This window comes from Chaetodon auriga, chromosome 20 (genome assembly GCF_051107435.1).
Source record: "Chaetodon auriga isolate fChaAug3 chromosome 20, fChaAug3.hap1, whole genome shotgun sequence".
In the NCBI taxonomy this organism is placed as follows: domain Eukaryota; kingdom Metazoa; phylum Chordata; class Actinopteri; order Chaetodontiformes; family Chaetodontidae; genus Chaetodon; species Chaetodon auriga.
Window position 1 is genome coordinate 3,495,680 of NC_135093.1, and position 11,948 is coordinate 3,507,627.

The 11,948-nt window shown below is 46.5% G+C and overlaps 2 protein-coding genes across 3 annotated transcripts in view; one reads left to right on the forward strand and one right to left on the reverse strand.

Moving 5' to 3' along the window:
* Positions 1-494: 494 nt before the first annotated feature.
* LOC143338881 (ATP-dependent RNA helicase DHX8-like) lies at positions 495-9,910 on the forward strand. Of its 2 annotated transcripts, none has more exons than XM_076759741.1 (23): positions 495-664; positions 811-896; positions 975-1,041; positions 1,133-1,224; positions 1,312-1,418; positions 1,517-1,843; positions 2,045-2,189; positions 2,448-2,639; positions 2,737-2,824; positions 2,912-3,009; positions 3,738-3,885; positions 4,383-4,564; positions 4,670-4,864; positions 4,950-5,135; positions 5,224-5,434; positions 5,515-5,696; positions 5,837-5,977; positions 6,100-6,255; positions 7,650-7,787; positions 7,886-8,014; positions 8,201-8,397; positions 8,604-8,783; positions 9,205-9,910. In XM_076759741.1, the coding sequence occupies exons 1-23, from the start codon at positions 562-564 to the stop codon at positions 9,422-9,424; spliced, it is 3,570 nt and encodes a 1,189-aa protein (XP_076615856.1). In that variant the 5' UTR covers positions 495-561; the 3' UTR covers positions 9,425-9,910. The 2 variants fall into 2 exon arrangements, with proteins under 2 accessions (XP_076615856.1, XP_076615855.1); XM_076759740.1 differs by having other exon boundaries at positions 533-664; positions 5,837-6,001.
* Positions 9,911-10,370: 460 nt separating this feature from the next.
* Positions 10,371-11,948, reverse strand: part of etv4 (ETS variant transcription factor 4) — a 30,192-nt gene continuing 28,614 nt past the window's right edge. The window contains exons 11-12 of the mRNA XM_076759742.1: positions 11,842-11,943; positions 10,371-10,885 (exon numbers count right to left, since the gene is read on the reverse strand). Of these exons, the coding sequence (XP_076615857.1) occupies positions 10,658-10,885; positions 11,842-11,943 (330 nt within the window). The 3' untranslated portion in view covers positions 10,371-10,657. The remainder of the gene's footprint in view (positions 10,886-11,841; positions 11,944-11,948) is intronic.

Genomic DNA, 11,948 nt, shown 5'->3' on the forward strand with positions numbered 1-11,948 from the left:
AAACACGATGATCTACTAGAATATGATGCATTGCTGTAGATCAAACCAGCCAACAGGATATGAAGAAGGTCAAATGAGCTTAAACATCTGCAGCAGTAATTAATTCAAAAGCAGCAGGTAGAAAAACACTGACTGCTACTTAGAGTAAATTTTGCTGATTATACTTACATACTTTTACTTTAGTAAGGTTTTCAATGCAAGACTTTTACTTGTCGTGGAATATTTCCACAGTTTGGTATCAGTACTTTTACTTAAGTAAAGGATCTGAATACTTCCTCCACCTCTGAACTTACAACAATCCATCTTTGTATATAAAGCATTCACAAAGTAACTAATTACTGTAACCTTCGAGTTAATGTAGTAGAATTAAAAAGTACAACACTACCCTCTGAAACGGAGCACAAGTCTAAAGTAGTATTGAGGTTTAAATGTAGAAACTGTAATGCTGTTATCCGCCTGGTGGCCGGTAGGGGGCAGCCGCACTGAGGCGCGTCGTTGGAGCTCGAACTAAAGACGGAGAAGTAGAATCACTTCCGGTGTAGGTCAAAACAAACAGGAGAAATGGCTGCTTTAGACGAAATTAAACGTCTTGAATATTTATCTTTGGTGTCGAAGGTGTGCACGGAGTTGGAGAATCACCTGGGAATAAGCGAGAAGGATCTGGGTAACGTTTCTTTACGTAACCGCGTTGTTTTCTCATCTCCATGCTAACGTTAGCTAACTTGCTAATGCTTAATCAGACACAGGCGTGATCATGGTAACTGCTTCAGTGTTAGCATAAATGGCTAAACACCAGTTGCTCTTTTGCAGCTGAATTCATCATCAGCCTGGCCGATAAACACTCGACATTTGAGACATTCAAAGCAGTTCTGTGTGAAAATGGAGCAGATTTTACAGTAAGTGTGCAACTTCCAAACATATCTTCGTGTTTGTTGTATTGTGTATTCTCTCTAAACACATATGTCTGTGTTCAGGATACCCTTGTTGGTAATTTACTCAGACTTATTCAAACTATGCGACCCTCGCCATCCACAAGTAAAGGTACAGAGGCCTTTAGTATATTTTATGTACTAATACCTTATATTTCACAGCGGTGTGTCCACTGTTGAATAATGTCTGTTGTGTGTAACAGCTCATCAGCCAGAGGTCAAGCCAAAGAGTGAGAGGGACCGCCTGAGAGAGAAATACCCTGCTTTATGTAAACCAGATGCTCCTGTGTGGATCGTAAGGCTCATTCCTCTCACACTCTCTCTAAAGTAAAATACAGCTCGCGGTTTATGGAGTTGTCCCTAATCATTACATCTCGTTCAGATTCCGCCCGGCAACACGGTTAAAGACGATGAGCAGGTTGCAGCGGCAGCCATGAAGGAGCTGGAGATGCTTATGCCGAACTTCTGTGGAACAAGCTCTGCTAACGAGTAATTAAACTGTGTTTTGTCCTATATTTTCCTATTCAGTTACTCTTTGACACACATGAAGTGGAAATTTGACCTCTTTTTTCTTATTGGCTTCTCAGGTCGGACAGGAATTTGCACGCCGACAGAGGTCGAGACCCGGCCAGGGAAAGCGGACGCAAGCGAAGTCGTTCTCGCTCCAGATCGAAAGATCGTGACGGAGAAGCGAACCCCAAGCGCAGGAGGAAACGGGTGTCCCGCTGGAGTGACCGTCCACCGAGCCCACGCAGAGACGATGACAACAACAAGGAGGACGGAGACGCTGACCGCTGGCGAGACAGACATGTGGACCGCCCTCCGCCAGAGGAGCCTGTCGTGGGCGACGTGTACAACGGCAAAATCAGCAGCATTATGCAGTTTGGCTGTTTTGTGCAGCTGGAGGGCCTCAGGTTAGTCAGCTAGAAGGCCTGTTAGCCTTCAGTACAGTGAGACAGCGAGTGTGTTTTTAAGACGTATTTGCTTCATGACACAAAGATCCATCAGATGTCATTTAAAGTTACGTTCAGATTTGTTTTCAGCCGTGTCTGCCTGTCATGTTCTCTGTGTATCTGCACCTCGTCTCCTCACCTGTGCTGTGTACCTGTCTGCAGAAAACGCTGGGAAGGCCTCGTGCACGTCTCAGAGTTACGCAAAGAAGGACGTATAGCCAATGTGGCTGACGTGGTCACCAAAGGCCAAAAGGTGAAGGTCAAAGTTCTGTCATTCACTGGAACCAAAGCCAGCCTCAGCATGAAGGTGAGTCGTGTGTGAAATGATAGAAGAGAAGTTGGTTTGAAGACCAGAGTGAAAGGAAACGTACTGTAGGTTATTAATCAGGCATTGTTCCCTACTTTTAGACAATACATTGAATCAAACTTTGTGAGTTTTCTGATAAACTGCAGCCTTCAGGTTAAGATGCATCACACATCTGTTTGTTTAACATGCCTCCATCTAGTATGATAGTTTCTCAGATGTCAGCGAGAAACGAGCGGTCACGTGTTTGTGTGTTTCCAGGACGTCGACCAGGAGACCGGAGAGGACCTGAACCCCAACCGGAGACGAAACCTGGACCCTGCAGTCGGCGATGAAGCCATGAGGAACCCTGACCGCCCTGTTGAAGCCAGCGTCCTGGAAGTGGAAGAAGACCCATCAGAACGCAAACGGCTCACGAAGATCACCGACCTTGAAAAATGGGAGATCAAACAGGTTTTTATCCAACACATTCACACGGAGAACTAAAACAGGTTCTCAGAGGTGAATTGTTCCTTCGCTTAATATTAAAAAATGGTTTCCTCTCGTTCAGATGATTGCAGCCAACGTACTTCCTAAAGAAGAGTTCCCAGAATTTGACGAGGAGACGGGAATCCTTCCCAAAATAGACGATGACGAAGGTAAAACTCTGCACTCTCTTCTGAAGTTTTGGCTAAATGGAAGTTCGACCGCTGATAGTCTCTCTTCTCTAATGCTTCCCTCCACAGACGAAGACATGGAGATCGATCTGGTCGAAGAGGAGCCACCGTTCCTGAGGGGACAGACGAAATGGAGCGTGAACATGAGCCCAGTCAAAATAGTAAAGGTATGTCTCCAGACTCCAGGAGGTTCAGGTTTAGCGGCCTGCAGGTGGACTGTGTCGGCCAGCCTCATGGTCGACTGTTGGGCACTTCATCAAAGTTTATTTGTGTCCTCTGTTTACATCACTGCCGCAAGGTCAAGTTATACCACTAGAGGTCAGCAAAACTATGATTTCCAGGGGTTGTTAAATGACTCTTAAAGCTTTAACAATAGTTACTGTCCGGAGGAAACTATTCTTCACATGTAGTTCAAACATGAGGCACCAAAGACAGAACTCTGCCTCTCATCTGCACAGACACATTAAAACCCATCAGGCTTCTAAACAGTGATTATATGATATATGAACTTTTTAAAAATCACGTGAACAGTGCGTTACATAAAAAAGACAGAATGGACATAAGAACAAATAAAAATGAATGTAAAATAAGACAGAGAACAAAACCCACTTCATAATGATAAAAAGGATGAAAATAAAAATAAAGACAATACATAAAACCACAGAACAATCTAAAATATAGGTGAAAATGAATTGCAGCAGCTGTTCCTTTCTGTGCCTGTAGATGGCGCACATGAGCACGTCTGATGTGCTGCTGCTGTTGCTTGTCTTGCCAGCAGGTGGCGCAGGTGACTGCAGCTGGATGAAGGCAGTTAGGTCTGAGATTTGTGTGTTTGCAGATACTGCAGCCGTTTCAGTATTTGCAGCAAAACAGTTGTTTTCATTTTGTCCGTCAGAATCCAGACGGCTCTCTTTCCCAAGCGGCCATGATGCAGAGCGCTCTGGCTAAGGAGAGGAGGGAGCTGAAGCAGGCGGCTCGCGCAGCAGAGATGGACTGCATCCCCACCGGTCTCAACAAGAACTGGATAGACCCGATGCCGGACTGTAAGGACCTGGACTGCAGCCAGCACGTTATAAACCAGGCTGCAGCCCTGATGTGTGATTTCTTACTGTAATTTTCAGGCATCGGTGGAACAACAGAACAGATATGACCTCCATCCGAAAGTGAATTCAAAGTCAGTGTTGTGTCAGAGATTTAGAATTAAGACAATAAAATGTAAGCATCTGTCTTGTGCCAGACCTATTACACTGTTAAATTGTTATCACGGCATGGCTGGAGATGATTATCAGGCCTCCGCATGAGTTTACACTGGCACACACAGTCGTAATGCACTGTGACTTCCGCAGCCCGAGGACATCGGAGGCTTTACATGTTCCTTCCTGGTTACTACCACTGACTCATAGTTTAATACAAAAAAGGGCTTGTTGGGAAGTTCATTATCGTTGCAGTTCATCTTGATTAAATAAAACCGTAGAATCTTGGAGGTCGTGCTGGATCTTGCTGGAACTTTACATCAATCCTGACTTCCTCTCCTGTGCAGATGAGGGAAGGCAGATCGCTGCCAACATGAGAGGCATCGGCGCCATGCCTGTCGACCTTCCAGAGTGGAAAAGATACGCCTTCGGAGGGAACCAGGTGTCGTACGGCAAGAAGACGGAACTGTCCATCCTGCAGCAGAGGGAGAGTCTGCCTATTTTCAAGCTCAAGGAGCAGCTCGTTCAGGTGTGAGCGGCGGTGAGAGGGCTGAACATGTAACTCGACCCGCTGAGCCGTCAGAGTTTTTCTCTCCTCAGTCTTTATTCACCCGTTCATACTTTGTCTCCACAGGCCGTCCACGATAACCAGATCTTGATTGTAGTTGGAGAAACCGGCTCCGGTAAGACCACGCAGATCACTCAGTACCTGGCCGAGGCCGGCTACACCTCGCGGGGGAAGATCGGCTGTACGCAGCCCCGTCGTGTGGCCGCCATGTCAGTAGCCAAGAGAGTCTCTGAGGAGTATGGCTGCCGTCTGGGCCAAGAGGTGAGCGGTCGCCTCCAACAGATTCCTGTCGAGTCTTTTCTCCCTCGTCCAGCCTCCAGCAGCCTGTTCTATGTTCTGATTTCAGGTGGGTTACACCATTCGTTTCGAGGACTGCACCAGCACAGAGACCGTCATCAAGTACATGACCCACGGCATGCTGCAGAGGGAGTGTCTGGTGGACCCAGACATGAGCCAGTATTCCCTCGTCATGCTGGACGAGGCCCACGAGAGAACCATCCACACCGATGTGCTCTTCGGTTTGCTCAAGAAGGTATTTTACCTTCTACAAACCGTAATAAACGGCTTAAGTCCATTCCCAAAAATGTCCTTTCACATAAAATTCCTTCTGTTTCTTTCAGACGATACAGAAACGCAAAGACATGAAGCTGATCGTGTCCTCCGCGACGCTGGACGCCGTCAAGTTCTCCCAGTATTTCTTCGAAGCTCCCATCTTCACCATCCCAGGACGAACCTTCCCAGTGGAGATTCTGTACGCCAGAGAGCCTGAGACGGACTACCTGGACGCCAGCCTCATCACAGTCATGCAGATCCATCTCACCGAGCCTCCAGGTCTGATCGTGTCAGTTTTCATCAGGATTTCTCCTTTTTATGCTTAACAGTTTTGTAACCCCCCACCCTCCGTTGTCCAGGTGACATCCTGGTGTTTCTGACTGGACAGGAAGAGATCGACACCGCCTGTGAGCTCCTGTATGAGCGGATGAAGTCTCTGGGTCCTGACGTCCCCGAGCTGATCATTCTGCCCGTTTACTCTGCTCTGCCCAGTGAGATGCAGACCAGGATCTTTGACCCTGCACCTCCAGGCAGCAGAAAGGTAATAAATGCACCGGATAAGAGCAAAGCTGTGAGTTGTTCAGTGTTTTTAGAAAGTGAAACCATTTGTTTTACTCCCAAATAACACTTTTCGAATACCCTTTACTCATTTACTAATACTGATTTTGTGTTCACCTGCAGGTCATCATTGCCACAAACATCGCTGAGACGTCTCTGACTATCGATGGGATCTACTACGTGGTGGATCCTGGCTTTGTTAAACAGATTGTGTATAATTCTAAGACGGGCATCGACCAGCTGGTGGTGACCCCCATATCACAGGTCTTCAGTTTTAATCACTTGGAAGTAAATGTTTTGCATTTGCCCTGTTTGGTAACCTGGACTGAAAAACAGAAAAAAGCGTCATGGTGATGATTTGATCGACCTCTCTTTTCTGTTTCCAGGCCCAGGCCAAGCAGAGGTCCGGGCGAGCCGGCCGAACGGGCCCGGGGAAGTGTTACAGACTCTACACTGAGAGAGCCTACAGAGACGAGATGCTGGTGTCCAACGTGCCTGAGATCCAGAGGACCAACCTGGCCAGCACTGTGCTGTCCCTGAAGGTAAAGCACTGAACACCGTGAGTCAGCTCTCACCTGCGCTGCTTTCAGGTAGTGTTGATATCTCCAGCTCTGCGTTCAGGGATCATTTCTGTGTTTCCTCTGATTTGTCGGTTTAGCATAGTAGCTGTCTTTTTAAGCTCTGTCCATGCAGGTGAGCTTAACATCAGACTCTGCAGATTCACTCTTTGATCATGTGGAGCGTGAAAGAGCGTCTGCACCGAGCAGAGAGCACCATGAGGCTGTCACAAGTCAGAAACGAGGGTGCAGGAAATGAAGGAAAATAATCCTCAGATTCAGTCCGACGTCTTCAAAGAGAGGCTTCGTATTTACAGTCCTGCAGTAAAAAAGGCTGGTGGGATTATCTGCTCGGTCGGTTCAGGTGATATCTGAGGGCAGGGGCTGTGCAGACCACGTGGAGCCCCCAGGATTTGATTCTCGGGCTGCTGTTATACAACCTGTCCACGCTCCTTCCAGGTCAACTCGTAGCCGACTGTTTGTTTACCACAGCAGACGACTGGCTGTCCACAGCCAGCAGACGGCTGGATGGAGTTCAGCTTCCTTCAGTTAAATTAAGACAAGATGGGAGCCGAGGTGGGAAGTGAGGTGACACCACCATCGCTTCTGCTCATCGGTCTGAATCTTTGTGGATTCTCTTATTGATTCCTGATGTGGAAAAGAACAGCAGGCCTCCACAGGTTTTCAGGCTCAATGCAACTCTTTCATTCTCTCTCTCTCTGAAATCTGCAGCAGCAGCTTTGTCTCATCAGACGATTTGGAGCCGCTTATCAACTGGAACCTGCTATCGATTCCCATCCCATAGGAGTCACTGTATTTTGCAAAAAGGATGAAAGAATGAAAGTTACTGCGCAGCTTGATTCCAGAGTTAGAAATCTCTGTTTTAGTAGATTAAGATCTGAATTTCAGCAGCAACATGGACGCAGTTATTAAATCAGCAATGTCCAGACGAGACTCAGAGACTCACTTATGGATTCGTTCCCGGCAGAGTCGACTGCCGTAAATACTGAAAAGGTTTCGTGTCCGTCCCAAAACGTCCATCAGACAACATCTGTCGAATCAGAATCTCGGATCAGACCACAAACCCAGCCGGGCCCTTTGATCTTCAGGAAGCCGTCAGCTGGTAGAACCTCGAGTCAGAACCAAACCCGGTGAAGCTGCTTTTAGCTGCGATGCTGCTCACAGATGGAGTCAGCTGATCTCAAACGCTCGTTCTGAGGATTCCTTTAGAAAGCACTTTGAACGTCCTCTGTGCCTGAATATGTCCTTCAGATAAAGCCGAGAGGTGAACGATGCACGTCATCAGAAATCTGGATCTGGACGTTCTTCCAGTCATCCTGTCTGTGCTGCCCAGTGATTGTTTCCTTCTTTTCTTCCAGGCCATGGGCATCAACGACCTCCTGTCCTTCGACTTCATGGACGCTCCTCCCATGGAGACTCTGATCATCGCCATGGAGCAGCTCTACACTCTGGGAGCTCTGGACGATGAAGGCTTGCTCACACGGCTGGGGAGGAGGGTGAGGCGAAGAGAATCCACTCAGATTGTTATTTCAAGGTGTTTTATATCTTCTCTGTGCTTGAATGGCGAAGTGACGGAGATCTTATTGTGGTTCAGATGGCCGAGTTCCCTCTGGAGCCCATGCTGTGTAAGATGCTGATCATGTCCGTCCATCTGGGCTGCAGCGAGGAGATGCTCACCATCGTGTCAATGCTGTCTGTGCAGAACATCTTCTACAGACCAAAGGTTTGTGGCTCAAACACCACAACTGTCCTGCTGACCAGATGAGATGTCCTCAGTCAGAATTACTTAGATAACAAATGTGTGAAATGACTTGATTCACAGTCAATGAGCTGTTTCAGCATTTTTAAAGAAATGACCGACATCACACTCAAAGGCCACAAAAACAAAGTTCAATGCTTCCATTTTCAGGACAAACAGGCGCTTGCCGACCAGAAAAAGACAAAGTTCTTCCAGCTTGAGGGAGACCACCTCACCCTGCTGGCCGTCTACAACTCCTGGAAGAACAACAAGTTCTCCAACCCCTGGTGCTTCGAGAACTTCATCCAGGCCCGCTCCTTAAGGAGAGCTCAGGACATCCGCAAGCAGATGCTGAGCATCATGGACAGGTGTGAAACTCAGCTGCGTCTCAGCCGTTTGATTTCTCTCCGTATTTCAGTGTTTGGATTTGTTGAGAATGGAAATTTAATTGTAGCATAAGCACAATCTCTAATCAGACGTAATCTTTTCGGATGCTATCTTGGGAAAAAGCGTCAGTTTGAATACAGATAAACAGTTTTTACACAAACAATAAACGACACTAAATGCCCCTCAGACACAAGCTGGACGTGGTGTCCTGTGGAAAAGCTACAATGCGGGTCCAGAAAGCCATTTGCAGCGGTTTCTTCAGGAACGCTGCCCGGAAGCACCCGCAGGACGGGTACCGTACCCTGATCGACCAGCAGGTGGTGTACCTCCACCCCTCCAGCACTCTCTTCAACCGCCAGCCAGAGTGGTGAGTCCTGATGTGATCCAGATCCCACAGACATCATTCAGGCCTTAGAGCTGTTAGTGTTGGGAGTGGATGGATTTCTTGTATATTATTGATAAAATCTTTAGTTTAGAAGTTGATCAAGTTCGTCAAGAAAATCTCTCAAATGTTTACTGATTACAGCTTCTTAAAGCTGAGAATTTGCTGCTTTTCTCTGTTTTATATTGATGTAAATTCAGTGTTTTGGTTTGACTGGCGCTGGTGCTGAAGAGCCCAGGGTGGCTTCTGATGTCTTGTCTTATCCAAAACCTGAAGATATTCAGTTAATTCATTTTCTGTTGAGTGAATAAATGAGTTATGGTTTCAGCTGTGTTTATGACTTATTGTTGATGAAATCAGCTCTGATCATTATTAACTGCACTTTGTCCTCCACCCCCTCCTGCAGGCTCGTGTACCACGAGTTGGTGCTGACCACCAAGGAGTACATGCGGGAGGTGACCACCATCGACCCCCGCTGGCTGGTGGAGTTCGCGCCGGCTTTCTACAGAGTCGGCGACCCGACGCGCCTCAGCCATCAGAAGCGGCAGCAGAAGCTGGAGCCTCTGTACAACCGCTACGAGGAACCCAACGCTTGGAGAATCTCCCGCGCCTTCAGGCGACGCTGAAGAGCTCCTGAGCTGTGCGGTTAAAGCAGGTGGACAAACTGTGGTGCAGGTTCATGATCAGCCACTAAACGGCTGAGAAAAACTCTTTGATTTCACATTTTCATTCCAACCTTCAACCAGAAAATGGTAATTAAACCTTCATCGCCTTCTTGGAAAGACTTCACAATATTTAAGTCTTCTCTGTTATACTTAATTTTGCCTTGTAAGCCACAATGCTCAGTGTCATCTGTATTGTATTTTCTATGAAATGTTTAAAATACAGGTGATCTAAGATTCTTTTAAAATGTCGACTGTGACGTTTGTTTTCTGCGATTGCAGATAAACACTGGATGCACTTTTGTTGCTGCTGCCTCTTAAAGGTCCAGTGTGGAGGATTTAGAGAGCCGCTCCCTCTGTAGATATAAAGAGCTCATCAGAAGGTAACGAGAACATGGTTCTTATTTTCGGGTGATCATACACTAATGAAAGTTTTCTGCTGATATCTCACACATTGGTCCTTGAATTATTCGGTCTCGTTTGCATGAAAAGTGTTTGGGCCAAAGGCTGTTTTGGTTGCAGGAACTGAACATTTTGGGAAATGTGCTTCTGTGCTTTTTCCCTTTGCAGTAAATATGAAGCTGCCAATTAGCTTAGCTTCGCTTAGCATTAAGACTGGATGTGGGGAAACGGGCAGATAGACTCTAAAGGTAACGATCCGCCTACTGTCCCATTTAAAGCTCACTGACTTGTATCTTGTTTAACCTGTGAAAAGGCTAGCTGCTTCCTGTCTTTATGCTAAGCTAAGCTAAGCTAACAACCTGCTGGCAGTAGCTTCATGTTTAGATCTTTGTACAAAACTCTCAGCAAAGAAAGCAAATTAGCGTGTTTTCTAAAAAGACGTTGAACAGTTGAATCAAAAAGAAAAAGCATGACTCCAAACAAAAACAGAGAAGAACAGTCTGGACTTCACTTTGGGTATTATTATGGGTATTTATTAAGCAATCTCTTCAACCACAGTCATGTTTATGGATTGAATAGGCCTCAGATGTGAGAGGAATGCAGCTCTTAAAAACAAAACAAAAAAAAATCCCTAATGAGATTAATTTAAAACAAAAACACCATAGCCTTATATACAAGTGGATGGGGTGGGCATGTGCAAGAGGTGCATGGGGTTTCAGGGTGTGTATGATGATGGGTTGGTACAACAGGAAGATTTCTGAGGGGGGGAGAGAGGAGGGAGGGCGAGGGCTGGCTTTAGTACATGTAGCCTTTGGAGTAGGGCTGGGGGCCCATGTTCTGGGGGGCTTGTTCCGCGGTGTAGGGCACTCCCTCGTCCAGGTGGGACAGGGGCACCGTGTCCTCCTCGTTGACGTAGCGCTCGAACTCGGCCTTCAGGCTGGGCCGCTGATTGTCGGGGAAGGCCAGGGAGATGAGGGCCTCGGGCTCGCACACAAACTTGTAAACGTAGCGCTCGCCGGCCACCTGCAGAGAGGAGGGACGCCTCGAGTCACGTAGGAATGTGGGAAAATACAGATTCAGGTGTGCAGGTGTTCAGTATGTGTGTCTGGACCAGGTCTTTTAACGGAGGCGTAATGCAGTTTTCCTGTTTAGATAATGATCAGATCTTTATTGTTTTCACTCATTTCATTCTGCACAGTGACACTTCTTGACATGTCGTGATGCTGCATAAATGATATGAGCTGGTAAAAGTCACTGCTGACCTTCAACATGTGCAGCTATGATTTATTGACAGCTGGTTGAACTTCAGCGCAGCTCGTCTGTAATAATTTATGATGTGAGACAAAGGTTGAGGCTTAAGACCCAAGAGACAGGATTAACTGAGGACCACTCTCATAAACTTTACAGTTACAGTCCCTCAACCTACATCGTGGCCGTCTGTATGCATCCATAGAAGAATCACCACTGTTATCATTTTATGGTAGCACTTTCTCATAAGGCTGAATTTTATAGGTGGTGACTTTATAGCAGTTAAACAATGAACGAACGGTTGGTAGATCTATATCTAGAAGAACAATCAGACAATGTATATATCTCTATATAGAGGAACAACTGGGTTGCCAGGTCTCTCTGGCTAGTGTTTATCCTCCTTCAACATAATTTCCTTTCTCTATTTTTAGCAAGTTCTTTAATTCATCAGAAAAACTCTCCAAAGAATCAGCTGACAGCTTGATTTCTGGACATTTCTGCAGACTAACTGGACCAAAATCTGTTTAGTAAACAGTTTATTAACATTTTAAACTGCAGACTTTGTGCCATGATAGAGGACAACCAACAGCAGCCAAAGGGGTTATTTACAACCTGGCAACCCAAAAGTTGTTCTTATTAATGGATTATAGCCGAAGCATTAAGTGTTTTATGAAAGTGGGACCATAGATTGATGTGGACAAATTTCCACCGTGGAAAAGGTTGTTTTGTACCTTCTGCATGATTCCCTTCTCGTAGTAATAGCGCAGAGAGCGACTGAGCTTGTCGTAGTTCATGGCTGGACGGTTCTTCTGCATGCCCCACAGCCTGGCGACCTGAG

Coding starts and splice junctions, on each gene's coding strand:
- LOC143338881 (XM_076759740.1), top strand. CDS start 562: ATGGCTGCTTTAGACGAAATTAAACGTCTTGAATATTTATCTTTGGTG. Junction 1,844..2,044: donor GTGCAGCTGGAGGGCCTCAG/GTTAGTCAGCTA, acceptor ACCTGTCTGCAG/AAAACGCTGGGAAGGCCTCG. Junction 6,002..6,099: donor TCAGTTTTAATCACTTGGAA/GTAAATGTTTTG, acceptor TTCTGTTTCCAG/GCCCAGGCCAAGCAGAGGTC.